Consider the following 13,036-nt stretch of genomic DNA (forward strand, 5'->3'; position numbering starts at 1 on the left):
CTTCTGCGGTCTGGAAGAAGGATTTATAATCAGTCAATTCTAGATTCCAATCGGCTTGTCAAGTCCCAGGGATGCCTCCCAGCTCTGCATGGATTTGGCCCCTGGGCTCTCAATTCTCAACTCACGGGCTTGTATAAGGGGACAGGAATCCTCTCAGTGACCTGTCAGAAAGCGCTGGTGGAGACTAGCTGTGCTTGGATTAATACTTTCACTTTGAGGACCCATTATATGTTAAATAAACAAGCCATCAAGGAGCAAAGAAACGTCCCCCAGGTGCTTTGCTGCCCGGCCTCTGACTCACAGATGAGTCCAGGCCTCCGGAATGAGAAAAATGGCATCTGGAAGGCAGAGCAGGGAACCTGTGAGACCTGTGAGACTGTTCTGATGAATCTTGCAAAGCACTGACTGTCCTCCTGGCCTCTAGGGCCAGACAGAGTGAGCGGGTTCCACGCTGCAGCACTCTGGACCCACCGACGGAAGGCTTTCAGGGTCAATGGCAGCCACACGCTACACACGGATACGAGCACACCGTCTGGCTCAAGAGAGAGGCAGGGGAGAAGCAGGAGAGGGAACCGCAGGGAGGTCCCGTAGGCAGACATGAGGCTCAGGAAGTGGCCAGTAGGTCAGTGTGGCCTGGTGGGGGAGGCGGGGGGGCGTGGTTTAGGGCACGGATGGGCCGGCCAGGCACTCACCAAAACCACCTCGGAGCTTTGGGAGCTGAAGACTTCGTGGGTCCAGGTCTGGCCGGGCTCAGGGGAGCGGTCCCCCTTGCGATGCAGCTTCAGGCCCACGGTGTGGTGTCCCATGGTGTTCAGGAGCTGGGTCACCTCGCCTGACTGCAGGTTGTCGAAGTAGATGGTGGCACCCACAATCTGGTCCCCTGAGCAGGGCGGAGCAAGAAGCAGGTGAGACCCGCGGGGTCTCGGGAGAACAGCACACGACCACCACAGGCTGGGCCCTCGAGCTGACTTGCATTTACTGCGTGTCGTGACAAGCCTACAGGTGTGGTAATACCCACTGCACAGATGAGGAAAAGTAAGGCATAGGGAGGCCCACTAACTCGCCCAAAGTGGCAGAGTTCCTGGGTAGTGGAGTGGGCACTAAGGATGATGTGTCCACCACCCTCCAGAACCGCTGTCCCTGAGGACTGTGTGGATCAAGTGACACCGAGCAAGCAGGGGAGGCGAGGGTGGGGCTTGGGTACCGACCGTCCTAATGTCACTGGGACCAGCCCCTGTGGCCTTCCCACCGCCCCCCTCAGCCAAACCACCCCGGCACCCAGCCCACACCCTGAGGTAACTCACCCTCCTTGACCACCCCCGTGCGGGCCGCAGGGGAGTTCCGCATCACCTCCTGCACAAAGACGCCGTCGTCCCTCTGGGCGATGGTCAGCCCGTGGGAGCCGCTGCCCTGCCAGTTGGGCAGCAGCAGCTCCCGGGTCGTGTCCTCTTCCTTCTCCATCTGGGGTGAGGTAAGGAAATGGGGGCTCAGGACAGTGGGGGCTCGAGAGCATGAGGAGACAAGAAAGCCAAGGCTGGCCAGTGCTGTAAATCCCCGGGGGGGGACACGGCCATGCCTGCTTCTGCCGTGAAAGTGGTCCCCCTGGCAAGTGAACACAGGCTGCGACCAACCTCGGCAACAACCAGCCCCTCATCCCTTCCACGCAGGCCCCACTTCCCGAAGCCACCCACCCTTGGTCCCACCCCCCCCCCAACCCCTCCCCTCCGTCACACCCTCCCTCCCATGGACCTTTTGCAGGACTCAGCTCAGGAGCCGATGCCTTGCCAGGAGCCCGCCCCTCCTTCCTCTCTTCTTAGTCTCTCTCGTCGGGAATGTCGGTCACACAGTCTAGGGAGAAGGAGACAGAGAGGCTCACGCTCAACCGGGGGGCCACACCGAAACCCCAACCTTCCCCTACTTCAACACCCTTCGTTCATACATGACTCTCCAACCTGGGATCGCGGAGACGGGGCTCGGGGAGGCCAGACTCGGATATAAACCCTGGTCTCAACCCTTGCTCTGGGGCCTCTGGGTGGCTCACTCAGCGAAGCATCTGCCTTTGGCTCGGGTTGTGATCCTGGAGTCCTAGGATCGAGCCCCATGTCGGGCTCCCGGCTCAGCAGGGCGCCTGCTTCGGCCTCTGCCCTCGAGCCCTCTCTCCCTCTCTCGCTCAAATAAGTAAACAAGATCTTAAAAAAATAAAAATAAAATAAACCCGGTTTCTGCACCCTCCCAGCTGTGTGTCCCTGGCCAAGTCACTCAACTTCTCTGAACATCATCTCCTCTGTGAAAACGGAGAGGGTGCAGGAGCTCCATGAGGAGGGAAGGAGAGAGCGCTCGAGGGTATGAAAAAGCCCAGGTGCCCGCGAGCTTCACAAAACACCCATTCTCAGTAGTTCTTTGTAACAGCTCCAGGAAGGAGACCCTGTCCCCGTTTTATGGATGGAGAGACTGAGATGTGAGGTCTGCAATAAGCGTGCCACCACCCCTGGGCTCTGAGCCTGCAACTCTCTCCCCTACAGCACATCAGGTCTGTAGCCTTAACCAGCGTGAGACTCCTCTTCTCAGGGTCTCCAGCACTGGAGGCCTGAGAGCAGGAACAGCAGTGCCCTCCCTCCCCAGCTGACAGTGAGTCAGTCACCTGATCCAACCCGGTCCTAAGGACCGGGGTGACCCTCGCCAGCTGGGAGCTCCAGGTGCAACGGGGCTGAACAAAAGAAGCCCCAACCCCACCGCACCCCCGCCCCGCCGAGCCAGCCCACGCCCCAGAGGCTCGAATGCAGCTGGGCCGCCTCGGGGACACAGTGAGTCAGGGCCCACCTGGCTGCCCACACAGCGCCCGGAGCCAGGCCCCCATAGGAGCAAAGATGCCCTCCGGCCACAGGATGAGCTATCAGCTGCAGAGCTGCCCTGGGAAGACACAAGGCAGGACTCTGGAAACAGCCCAGGCCTAAGGCCACCCACGCAGAACAGCAGGGCCGGACTCATCCAGAAGGCGGTCTGTGAAACCAGGCCGGGAATGCTAAAGCTCAGGCAGGGCCTCGCCCAGAGCCCCGCCCGGAAGCTGTTGACTTTCAGAACTTTGTCGAAGATCGATAAATACATGCATGCTGATGGCCTCCTGCACAGCCAGCACCGGAGCAGACGCCGCAAAGAAAACAGGCAAGGGACGGACTCCGCTCAGCCCAGCCCTGCGCCGCGCGCTGCGTTAGACAGTCGCGAGCTTCACCTGCACGTTCTCCCAGCGCTCACTGACTGCGCGCCCTGTGCCAGAAGGGAGATTTAAAAGACTTCGTTCCTGCCCTGGATATAAATTATGAGCAAGGTGCTCTGGGTGTGACCCATTTAGCCTCAGAATGTTCTAGAAGGTTGGGAAGCCTCCTGGGGGGGATGAAACATGGAAGGAAAGAACGGGGCAAAGAGAACCTATTATCTGCCAATGCTCTTAAAAGCATTAGAGTTTGTTTGCCTCTGAGGACAGGACTGGATCCCCCCAGAAATTCATGGGTGCGTCGCAGCTCTGGTGTCAGGCTGATCACACAGCATGGGCAAAGACAGCAGCTGGACCCCCAGTCCTCCACCCTCTAAACTCACACATGCAGAATTTAGGACATGGGCGCTGCCTAGGAGGCGAGCAGAGCCACAGAGGGTGAGCGAGGGAATTGCCTCTTCCCCTCCAGGCCAGCAGCCGCTAGGGGAAGTCACACTGACCCCTGCAAACAGCAAAGCCACGACTTTAAGGCGCCTGCCCCCAGCATCCTGCACCAAGTAGCCAGCCCTGCAGACAGAGAGCCAGGCAGGGCAGGGAAGGAAAGCCTTCCAGCCCAAGGGCTTCTCAGCTCTCTGAAGTCACCAGCCAGCCTAGCTCCCCTCCTGAAGCAGGCCCCTTCTCTCGGCCAGCATCCTGGTCCCCAGCCAGCAGGGGCGGAGACAGCGCGCCAGCTCACCCTCGCCCACAGCTCGTCCCCACCCTCCCTCCTTCCCCATGAGTCACGGAGGCTGCAGCAGCTCCAGACATGCAAAGGGTCACGCCTAAAATCCCATGGACAAAGTGCTTCGTTGGCCAGAGCCCCCAGTGCCAGAGGGGCTGGGGCCCCGGTGGAGACAGGCAGTTGGCTTCCAGGCCAGCTCCTGAGGAGGGAGCCCCAGGCCAGGAATCCCCAGGAGCACAGCTCAGAGGCTCAGGAAGGACTTGCTATGCACCTCTAGCCAACAGCTCTGAAGGAGGGGAGAAGGGGCACCTGGGTGGCTCAGTGGGTTAAAGCCTCTGCCTTCAGCTCAGGTCATGATCCCAGGGTCGTGGGATTGAGACCCGCATCGGGCTCTCTGCTCAGCAAGGAGCTTGCCTCCCCCACTCTCTCTGCCTGCCTCTCTGCCTACTTGTGATCTCTGTCTGTCAAATAAATAAATAAAATCTTTGAAAAAAAGTGGGGGAGAAGCCATCGTGAGTGATGAAGGGTCCACAGCCCCTGAGAACAGGAGCCGTGGTACCAGGGGCTGCAGGTTGGCCCCGACAGGGCACCTGCTGGCTTCCTGGCCAGGAGGGGCTTCAACCACCCTGCCAGCTCTGGCCCAGGCTCCCTTCCCTCCTCTGCTCTGGGCTATTCAGGTGGCTGCACACAGGGGTGCTAGGGGGTGGGGGGTGTGAGACCAGGGTGGGAAGGGTCTGTTTTCCGCATCTGAGTCCCACTGCTCAGTCTCTCCCACATATTCGAAGCCTGTGCCAAGCCCAGACGGGCCCTTCTTTTCCTACATAAGTCAGGTGATGCCAGGCTTCCCCAAGGACCGAGGATCCTGCCCTGTGGCTACTCAAAAGAGGGTCTTTGGAACTCTGTGGAATTCTGCACATTTGGCCAAGTGTCGTAAGTCTTTGGAGCTAGAAGACACCTTATAGCCCTGCTGTTGACATGGTAGTTACATGTGGCTATTTAAATTTAAATTAAGTTAAAATGAATTGTTAGTTTATTGCTTGCAGTAGCCACATTTCAAGAGCTCACCAACCACAGGGCTACCATATTAGACATGGCAGTTGTGGAACGTTTCTGCCACTGCAGAAGCCCCGCGGGGACGGCACCGTCTGGTATTTACAGAAGGAGAGGGGGAGGTCCAGAGAGGTCAGGACAGGACAGTGCCAGGGCCCCAGACCCCTGGTCTGCTGGCTCCCCACCCCGAGGTCCATCTGACACTGGCTCACAGTATCCTTGGTGATGGGAGAGACCGGAGTGGGGACCCTCTAGGCAGAGGGCTGCCTTGAGGCCAGAGAAAGTGCGAGATGGTATGTCCACTCCATCTGTGAGGCAGAGACTAGGGGGACACCAGAACTCAGGCCAGAAGCAGCGCGAGAAGAACGAGGCCGTCCTGTTAATTCAAAATTGCAAAGAGGGGGCCCCTGGGTGGCTCAGTCAGTGAAGCGTCTGCCTTCGGCTCAGGTCTCGATCTCGGGGTCCTGGGATCGAGCCCCGCATCAGGCTCCCTGCTTGCGGGCGGGGTCTGCTTCTCCCTCTCCCTCTGCCCTGCTCCCTGCTCCTGTACGCACGCGCTCTCTCTCAAATAAATACATTTAAAAAAAAAAAAAAAACCTGCATAAAGGACGTGCACCACCTCTGCGGACCAGGGAGGTGGGGCGGGGGGGGCAGGGATAAAACACGGGCAGATCCCAGAAGCAGACTCCTTGCCCAGGGCAGAGGGTCTAGGCCAGGGGTGGCGTCTAAAGGAGCACCTTTCCCCCTCCCCTGCCCTTAGGGAACAGAGCCCCTTCCAACCCCAAGAGCCGGTATGAAGCCAGGGAGGGGGCCCAGCCTAATTGCCGCTGCAGCCAAAAATGGCCTCTACAGTGTCAGGATGGCAGGAACGTGCAGAGGCCCCACTGCCGGAGAGACAGGCCCGTCGGCCTCCAGGCCTCTGTCCGCCAAACCTGAAGACGCACACCCGAGGGGCGCAAGTCTTAGCATATGCCCAGCATGATGGATACAGGAATACAGGAGGTGATGCTCCACGGGAGACGGAAGTGCTCCCCCCACCGCGGGGAGGACACCGACAGCAGTGGGACTTCTACCCCGCGCGACGGCAGGCCCAGGGGTCATCACACCCACTGGCTTGTGCACCTCGAGAGCCAGGAAGAACGAAATGACTCACCGCCCCCCCCCCCCCCCCCCCCCCGGTAGAGACCTCCAGCAGAGGGAAAGTCCCCAGCGCTTCTAACAGGACGAGCGCAAAGGACATTCTAAGAAAAGGGAGACACACCCAGAGGGGTGTTCTACTCCCATAAACACCAGACAGCGAACAGGAAGAGAAAGCCCTGCATGGAGAGAAAACCCTCAACGGACAGAAGCAGAGAATTTGGCCGAGCTCCTGCAGTTCCACGCCAGGGGTCTCACTGGACCCCAGACGACCCTACGTGGTTAATAATTAATGTACTTATTCTAGAGACGCAGCGACAGGCCTCCAGCAGTAAGATGACTTGCCCAAGTGCGAACTGGGGTTGAGATGCGAGCCCAGGCTTCTCCGACTCTGACGCCAGAGCAAACAGTCTTTTCCTGAGTGGAGGAGTGCACACGGGAGGTACGCGGAAGACAGAGACCTACAATGCAGCAGGGCCAGAGAGACACCCACAGGGCGATGGAGGGACCTCCATGCACACCTAGAGGAAGACATGGTGGGAGGGAGCCCCAGGGACAGGGGCATAAACCTGGAGAAAGGGAGGAGCTGAGATTCCCCTAGGGGACCCAAAGATTCCGGAAGCACCAGGAGACTCACCCAGAGAGCCGTGACGCCTTTCAAGGGCCACAAGCAGCAGGAGCGAGGGCAAGTGCCCACCAGTCTCCTGGGCCCACACACCAGCCACTTCCTGGCCAGCAGCTTGGGGACAGCACACCCGGATGGGCAGAGAGTCCCAGGCATCCTGGAAGCCAGGATCTGAGGTCCCCGGAGTCAGAAATCCTGAGCCACACAGACCCCAGCTCACCGCCAGGCTCTCTGCGGCCCCAGCAAGTGAAGGCCATGAGGGTCGTCCCCTCTGGGGCTTGCAGGACACAAGACCCACTCCAGAGAAAGGCACCAGCAGGGCAAGACACATGCTTCCACTCACTGGGGAACGGGAACAGCCTCAACAGCACAGACCCTTGTCCCACACAGGGCTGGGTTCGCTTCCGGGGCCCAAGGCTCCGAACAGACCTCCACGGAGGCCGCTGCCAGAACTCTTGTCGTCTGGAAAACAGCAGGGCCTATTCGAACTGGCGGAGAACAGCTCGGTAATCTCCACAGCCAAAGCCGGCCATCGAGGACTTTTACACTCAGCTCATCCTGGGGGGTACAGCCCAAGGGGGGGTGGGATTATCAGGCAGAATACGACTAACATGCTGCAAGACACAGGCGACCTAGGCACTGGAGGGACATTCCCAGAAAGACAGACAAGGATGCACACAGGCCGCGTGCACGCCGACACGCTCATCAGCCCCGCTCCCCACTCTTCCCAGCCCTGAGCAGGCCCACAGCCCTGCCTTCCCCAGCTCCCAACACACACCTGCCTGGGCAGCCCCAGGACCTGCCCATCATGGAAGGCGCCTATACCTGTCAGCCTGGTGCCCGGAGTCTGTGTCTCCCTCTGTGTGGGTCTATCTTCTTGTTCCCCGGCCACCTGGGCCACCTGGGCCACTGGGCCAGCCCACAACTCCCACCAGCAGGGAGTTCCTCCAGCTCGGTCCCTCCAGCCCTCTCCTCCAGGTCAGCCCCACCACCTCAACGTCCAGAGGAGCCCCACTCAGACCCTACAGGCCAGCTGATCTCTCCAGCTCTCCCCACTGGCCCTCCGCACACAGCTTCCTCCCAACCCCCCGGAGCAAGCTCCAAGTTCTCTCTTCCAGCAAGGAGGGAGATTCCCTCTTCCACTCATGACCGAGAGGGACTCCCCTACTCCTTGTGACAGGGGACGGGGACAGCAGCCCACTATCCAGCCGCAAGTCCCCGCCCCTGGCCACACAGCCCGGGAATAGAGAGCTTTTCCCCAGGACCGCTGGGACTAAGACACCAAGTCTGGCGGTGGCACCCTCTGCGGGGCAGGGGTGGTGAAGACGAACGTTCCGTCTCCCCCTGGGGGATGATGACCGCCCGGAGCTGCCAGGGGTGCAGAAACTCCCCAACCACAGGCGAGCTCTCCGCCCAGCGGTCACACCCCGCCAGTGCAGGGGCGCAGGGCCAGGCCCCCGCCGCTCCGCAGTGGCCAAGGAGCCGCCCCCCAGCCCAGCCAGGACACGGAGCCGGGATCAGCTCCAGGCACTTCCCCTTCCCCTAGAATCTCCGCTCGGGCCTCCAGGGACGGGACAGGATGCCCCTCCCCGACCAGCCGTGTGCAGCACCTCTCGGCATCACTCAACCAGGGCTTCGTTCCCAGAGCTAGCCTCGCCCTCCTGAGGACCTCCGGATACAAATTCCAGGGCCCAGAAGCTATCCAGGACGCAGAAACCGACTCTGGCCCCTACCTACAATCCCTGCGCAACCTCCAGCACCAGGGCAGAGACCCACTGCTGTCCCCAGCCCTGGAAGCCCCGGGTGCAAGCAGAGGAACACCCTCCCGCGGGTGATCACACCTCACCGGTAGGACACTAGGGGTCACAGGGACGCAAGACCACCGTGAAACTGCGCCGCCTGGATGCAAGCGGGACCCGCAGCTGCAACAGCCCAGGAGTCCTCCCGGTGAGAACTGGGGGGGGGGGGGGGGGGAGCTCTATCAAACTCATGTGCACGTGCCCCACCGTGGCCCATCCACGCAGGAGCCCCCTCGCTCCCCAGGCCACCATGCACGGAGGAAACCGAGCCTGCCCAGGAAGGCCTGGAGTGCCAACAGGATGGTCACAGGCCAGCTCCCTGCGAGCCTGGATGAAACCCACGGGGGACGAAGAGAGAGCAAAAGGCCCTAGACATGGCCGCCGCCTCCACCTGACTGCAGCCAGCACATTCTAGACCTTCTCCAGCAGCCACCTCCCTTCCTCTCCTCAGGCCCAAGCAGGAGGTCAGCCCAGCTCCAGGGAGAGAAACTTGGGGGTGTTGGGGAGCGGGGGGGGGGCGGGAAGAGCCTACAGTGGGAGAGTTCCCATCACGAGTAGGACTAGCTCTCCTGGTATATCTCTGTCTGTCCCCAGGCGGTTCCCAAGTTCTGAGGAAGGTGGTGACCACACCCCAGAGCCCCACACACCCCTCCACCCCCACAGCTTTGCCCCAACCTCTCAAACCAGCTCCTCAGGCTCTGGCGGTGTCTCCACCAGCGCCAGCCAGCCGATTCCAAGTTGAGCCAAAGAATCTAGCCGGGCCAATGCCTGGTCACCTCCACCCAGGGCCTCTCTGCGACTCATGTGACCCTGGAGACCCCCAGCCCATTCCCTGCCCTTGTCTGCTGCTGGCCGTCTCCCTCCGCGAGTCCTCCGTGGTCTACTCTCTCGGGCCTCACCCTGGGCCCTGGACTAAGCCTGGCTGGTGCAAGTCCCAGCTCTGTGGGGTTATCTCTTCAAGGGGTTGCCCAGACAAGGACCCCTGACTCACCGCAAAGGCCTCCCGAACCCCCAGCACGAAGCCCCACATGACGGACGTGGCCCCTTACACGTCCCTGTCCGATGACCAATGTTCCCACCTATACGCTCTTCAGGGCAAAGCCTTAGAGAGGGGCTGAGACGCCCTCCAGTCCCCATTTTGAAGCTCGCAGACCCTGTGTCCTCTGCTAGCCCAACTCGCCCGGTCCCAGGTCCTCTTCTTCCCTGCCCAGCCCGCCTCCTCCATACCGCAGCTCACCGCTCAGAGCAGGGACATACCCCCGAAGCCTGGGGCGCCCTTCTGCTCCCCACTCTGCCCACTTACCTACCCTGTGCTGGCCCAACCCATCATCCGTCTGGGTCAAGGAGAAGGAAGCCTCCCCCATTCCGCCTCAGAAAGGAAGTGAGTGCCACACCCTGCCCCAGGGATTTCCCTCGAGGCGGGGCAGAGGCAGAGAGGGAGAAGAAAGCAGAATCTGCCCCCCTACTTTACGGGCAGCCTGAGTGTGGAGGCCTGAAAACGCCTTCCAAAGCATCTTCAGTCTCCTCCCCGCCACTCCCAGCCTTCGCCTATCACTCTAGCCCCTACCCTCTCACTGGGTCCGGTGAGACCAACCCAGCCCCTACCAGTGCTGGACCCGGGGAAGGAAGGGCAAGTGATCCCTGTCATTGGAGGCTGGATCGTAACAGGGGAAACTGTTTCAAAACCAATTATTGGGAGCCCAGCGCTGCGCCAGAGATACAGAGGTAAATATCCCACTCTTTTTCTCTCTGGCAAACTCCAGGTCACTCTCTCAGGATCCCCCCCCCCCAATAGGGGATGGTCCCACTCCGCCTTTCCATAAATCCACTGCACGTTAGCAGGGCTCTGAGCAGCCTCCGCGGGCTCCCTGGAGGCACCCACCGCCCCCTCTCTGCAGCCACACCCAGTGAAAGGCGAGAGCCCACACCACGCACACCACATTGTGCAAAGGCGCCAGGGCCGTCCCCCACCTGGTGCAGGCGCCCAGCCCGAGCTGCGAGGTGCCCAGTCTGCCCACTCGGCTCCCCTCCCACGCAAGGAGCACCGCCAGGCCTGCTCAGACCCCACGTGTCCCTCGTGGCCAGCGCCGCCCAAGGCTGCGCCCCCACATCCCGGGCCCTGGCACTGCAGGGGGCGCCCGGGCCAGCCACGGAGGGCCAGGCCCTCACATACTGCACACCCTCTCCCCGCCTGGGAAAGCCTTACATAACACGGCTCTCCGAACACACCCTAAACCCTCGGCCTTTCCAACTCCACGGCCGGACCCCGTCCCCCAGCCCCGTCTCCTGGAGCGCATCACAGAGACGGCGGCTAAGCCCTCCTCCCGCGCGGAGCTGGCTCCTGCCCCCACCTCCCGCACACAGCCCCTTCCTCCCCCTCCCCTTCGCCCCTCACCACTCCCCCCCGAGTTCTGGTTTGAATTAGTCAGCGGCTCCAACCACCACATTCCTCAGGCTGCTGGCGCCGTGCCAGGCGCTGGGGCGGGGGCCATCCCGCCCGGACGGGTTTGGGAGTGGGGTAGGGGAGAGCGCGCCGCCCCCGAATGGGAAGGGGCGGTGCCGGGGGCCGGGCCGCCGCACAGTTTCCCCCCCCTCCCCGCCCACCCCAGCGCTGGAATCTCCCTAATTACGCCCCCCACCCCCACTCCCACCCGTCCCGTCCCGAGGCGCACTGCAAACTTCAGGCAGCGCGGCCTTGGAGGAAGAAGGGAGACTTCTGGAGCGGGGGACTCGGAGGGGCCAGACTAGGGCGGGGCAGCTGGAGGGGGGCTGAGAAAGGGAGAGGCTGGTGGTACAGAACTGGGTGGGGCCGGGAGGACTCCGGGCCCTCAGTCGAGGCGGAGGTGTGGGGAGCGGGGAGGGACCGCGGAAGGGGCGCGGGGGCTCCGGGAGGGGCCGAGGGCCCGCGGCAGCGACCTCGGAAACTTCTCCAGTAAACACGGAATAGGAGCGGGAGCGGTGCGCTTGAGCCGCCGCCCCAGGGAGAAGGAGGGGATGGGACAGGGACCCACAGGGGACCCCCAGGCCAGGAACCGCGCGCCGGGCCGTGCAACAGAACCAACGCTCAGCTCTCGAGAGAAATAAGGGCTGGAGCAATACCCGCTTCGGAGCGATTTTCCAACTTTGCCCAACTTGCGCCCCAACTCCGGAGGCAGAGTCTGGCTCCCAGGGCGCGACGCGTCGCCTCCCCGCGCGGCGCCGGGGTGCCCCGCTTGCTACACACTGAATCCCCGCAGTGCGCTCGGCCCGAGCGCCTCGCCCCTGCCCTGAAACCCACCTCCCCCCACCCGTTCTCGGAGTCGCGTCCCCGCCGCGCCGCGGTGCGCCGGGTGTCCCTACCTGCGCGCTCAGCCCCCGGGCACAGCCATAGCCCGCGCGGGGCCCCAGGTCGCGGTGCTGCGGCTGCCGCAGGCGGCGAGCCCTGGTCGGGGCGGGTCCGGCAGGGCGGGCGGTGCAGTCCCCGCGGCGGAGCTGCTCCGAGTGGCCGGGCCCCCGCGCGCGGAGGCGGCTCTTGTAACTCCGGCTGGGGCGGGCGGGTCTGCCCGGAGCAGTGGGGAGAGGGCGGGGCCGGGCGGGGCCGGAGTGGGGCTGGGACGGGCCAGCGGGCCGACCCGACACGGACACGGGAGCGGGCGGCTGGGGGGCTGGGGGGAGGGGGCGCTGGGGGGCGCGGAAACGAGGGGGCGTCGCGCGTCCGATGGCTGCCTTACCCCGCGCCCCCTCCAGTGCCCCCTGCTCTGGCCGGCGCCTGGATCTGCCCCCCAACGTTTTCAGTGTGTGGTCTCCCCGACCAGAAACTCCTCGAAGCTCCCTGAGGCTCATCCTCCCACCTGGAACTGCGAATCAGCTCACTTTGCAAGAAGGACCAAGAGGTTCAGAAAGCGGCTGGGGGGGTGGGGGGCGGGTGCTTGGGTGATTCGGCCGCGACCACCAGCCTGACTCAGACCTTGGAGTTTTCTCTCAACCCAGGCATCTAAACTTCAAATCCCAGGCCCCAGTCCCTTCTCTTGGTTCCCAAGCTTCATGCAGCCGCGCCCATTTCTCGCCATCACCCCCCTTTCTGAGCACCCCCCATAGCTCTCCCCCCGCTACCGAAAACCGGTCTGTAGACGCTGGCCACACCCCTGGAGTTAGGGTGTCCACGTGGAGTCATCAGTGCCCCACGCACCACGGGGCTGCTCCTGTCGCTGCCGTGACACGGGCGGTCAGGCCGGCAGCCCACCCTCCTCCCCGGGCTCCTGAGGGAAGCGGCAGCTTTAGCCTTGCCTCTACTTACCCACTTCTGACTCGAGCCCTTCCCCCACCTTCCCACTTGCAAGGACGCTGTTTCCAGATTTATTGCCATTTCCCACAGCCACTTCTAATCCAGGAGACTTTATTAACCGCTTAATGATGGGGTGCGGTATGGGGAACCTTCTGGCTCCCCAGCCCCCCTACCACACTCCCATTCTCTTCTCCCCAGGAATCCTCTTATCCCCTCTCCTAGGTGGCCA

The 13,036-nt window shown here is 62.4% G+C and overlaps 1 protein-coding gene across 8 annotated transcripts in view; it reads right to left on the reverse strand.

Moving 5' to 3' along the window:
* The window catches only part of AHNAK (AHNAK nucleoprotein), a 30,344-nt gene extending 18,362 nt beyond the window's left edge, over positions 1–11,982 (reverse strand). For 7 of the 8 annotated variants that reach the window (XM_032357039.1, XM_032357037.1, XM_032357038.1 and 4 more), the window contains exons 1-4: positions 11,883–11,982; positions 1,750–1,848; positions 1,305–1,461; positions 693–880 (exon numbers count right to left, since the gene is read on the reverse strand). In XM_032357039.1, coding sequence (XP_032212930.1) covers positions 693–880; positions 1,305–1,461 — 345 coding nt within the window. In that variant the 5' untranslated portion in view covers positions 1,750–1,848; positions 11,883–11,982. Of the gene's footprint in view, positions 1–692; positions 881–1,304; positions 1,462–1,749; positions 1,849–1,952; positions 2,041–11,882 lie in introns of those variants that run through there. The other variant, XM_032357033.1, reaches the window with a different exon arrangement.
* Positions 11,983–13,036: the final 1,054 nt, after the last annotated feature.

The sequence above is a fragment of the Mustela erminea genome, chromosome 9, assembly GCF_009829155.1.
Source record: "Mustela erminea isolate mMusErm1 chromosome 9, mMusErm1.Pri, whole genome shotgun sequence".
Lineage (NCBI taxonomy): Eukaryota > Metazoa > Chordata > Mammalia > Carnivora > Mustelidae > Mustela > Mustela erminea.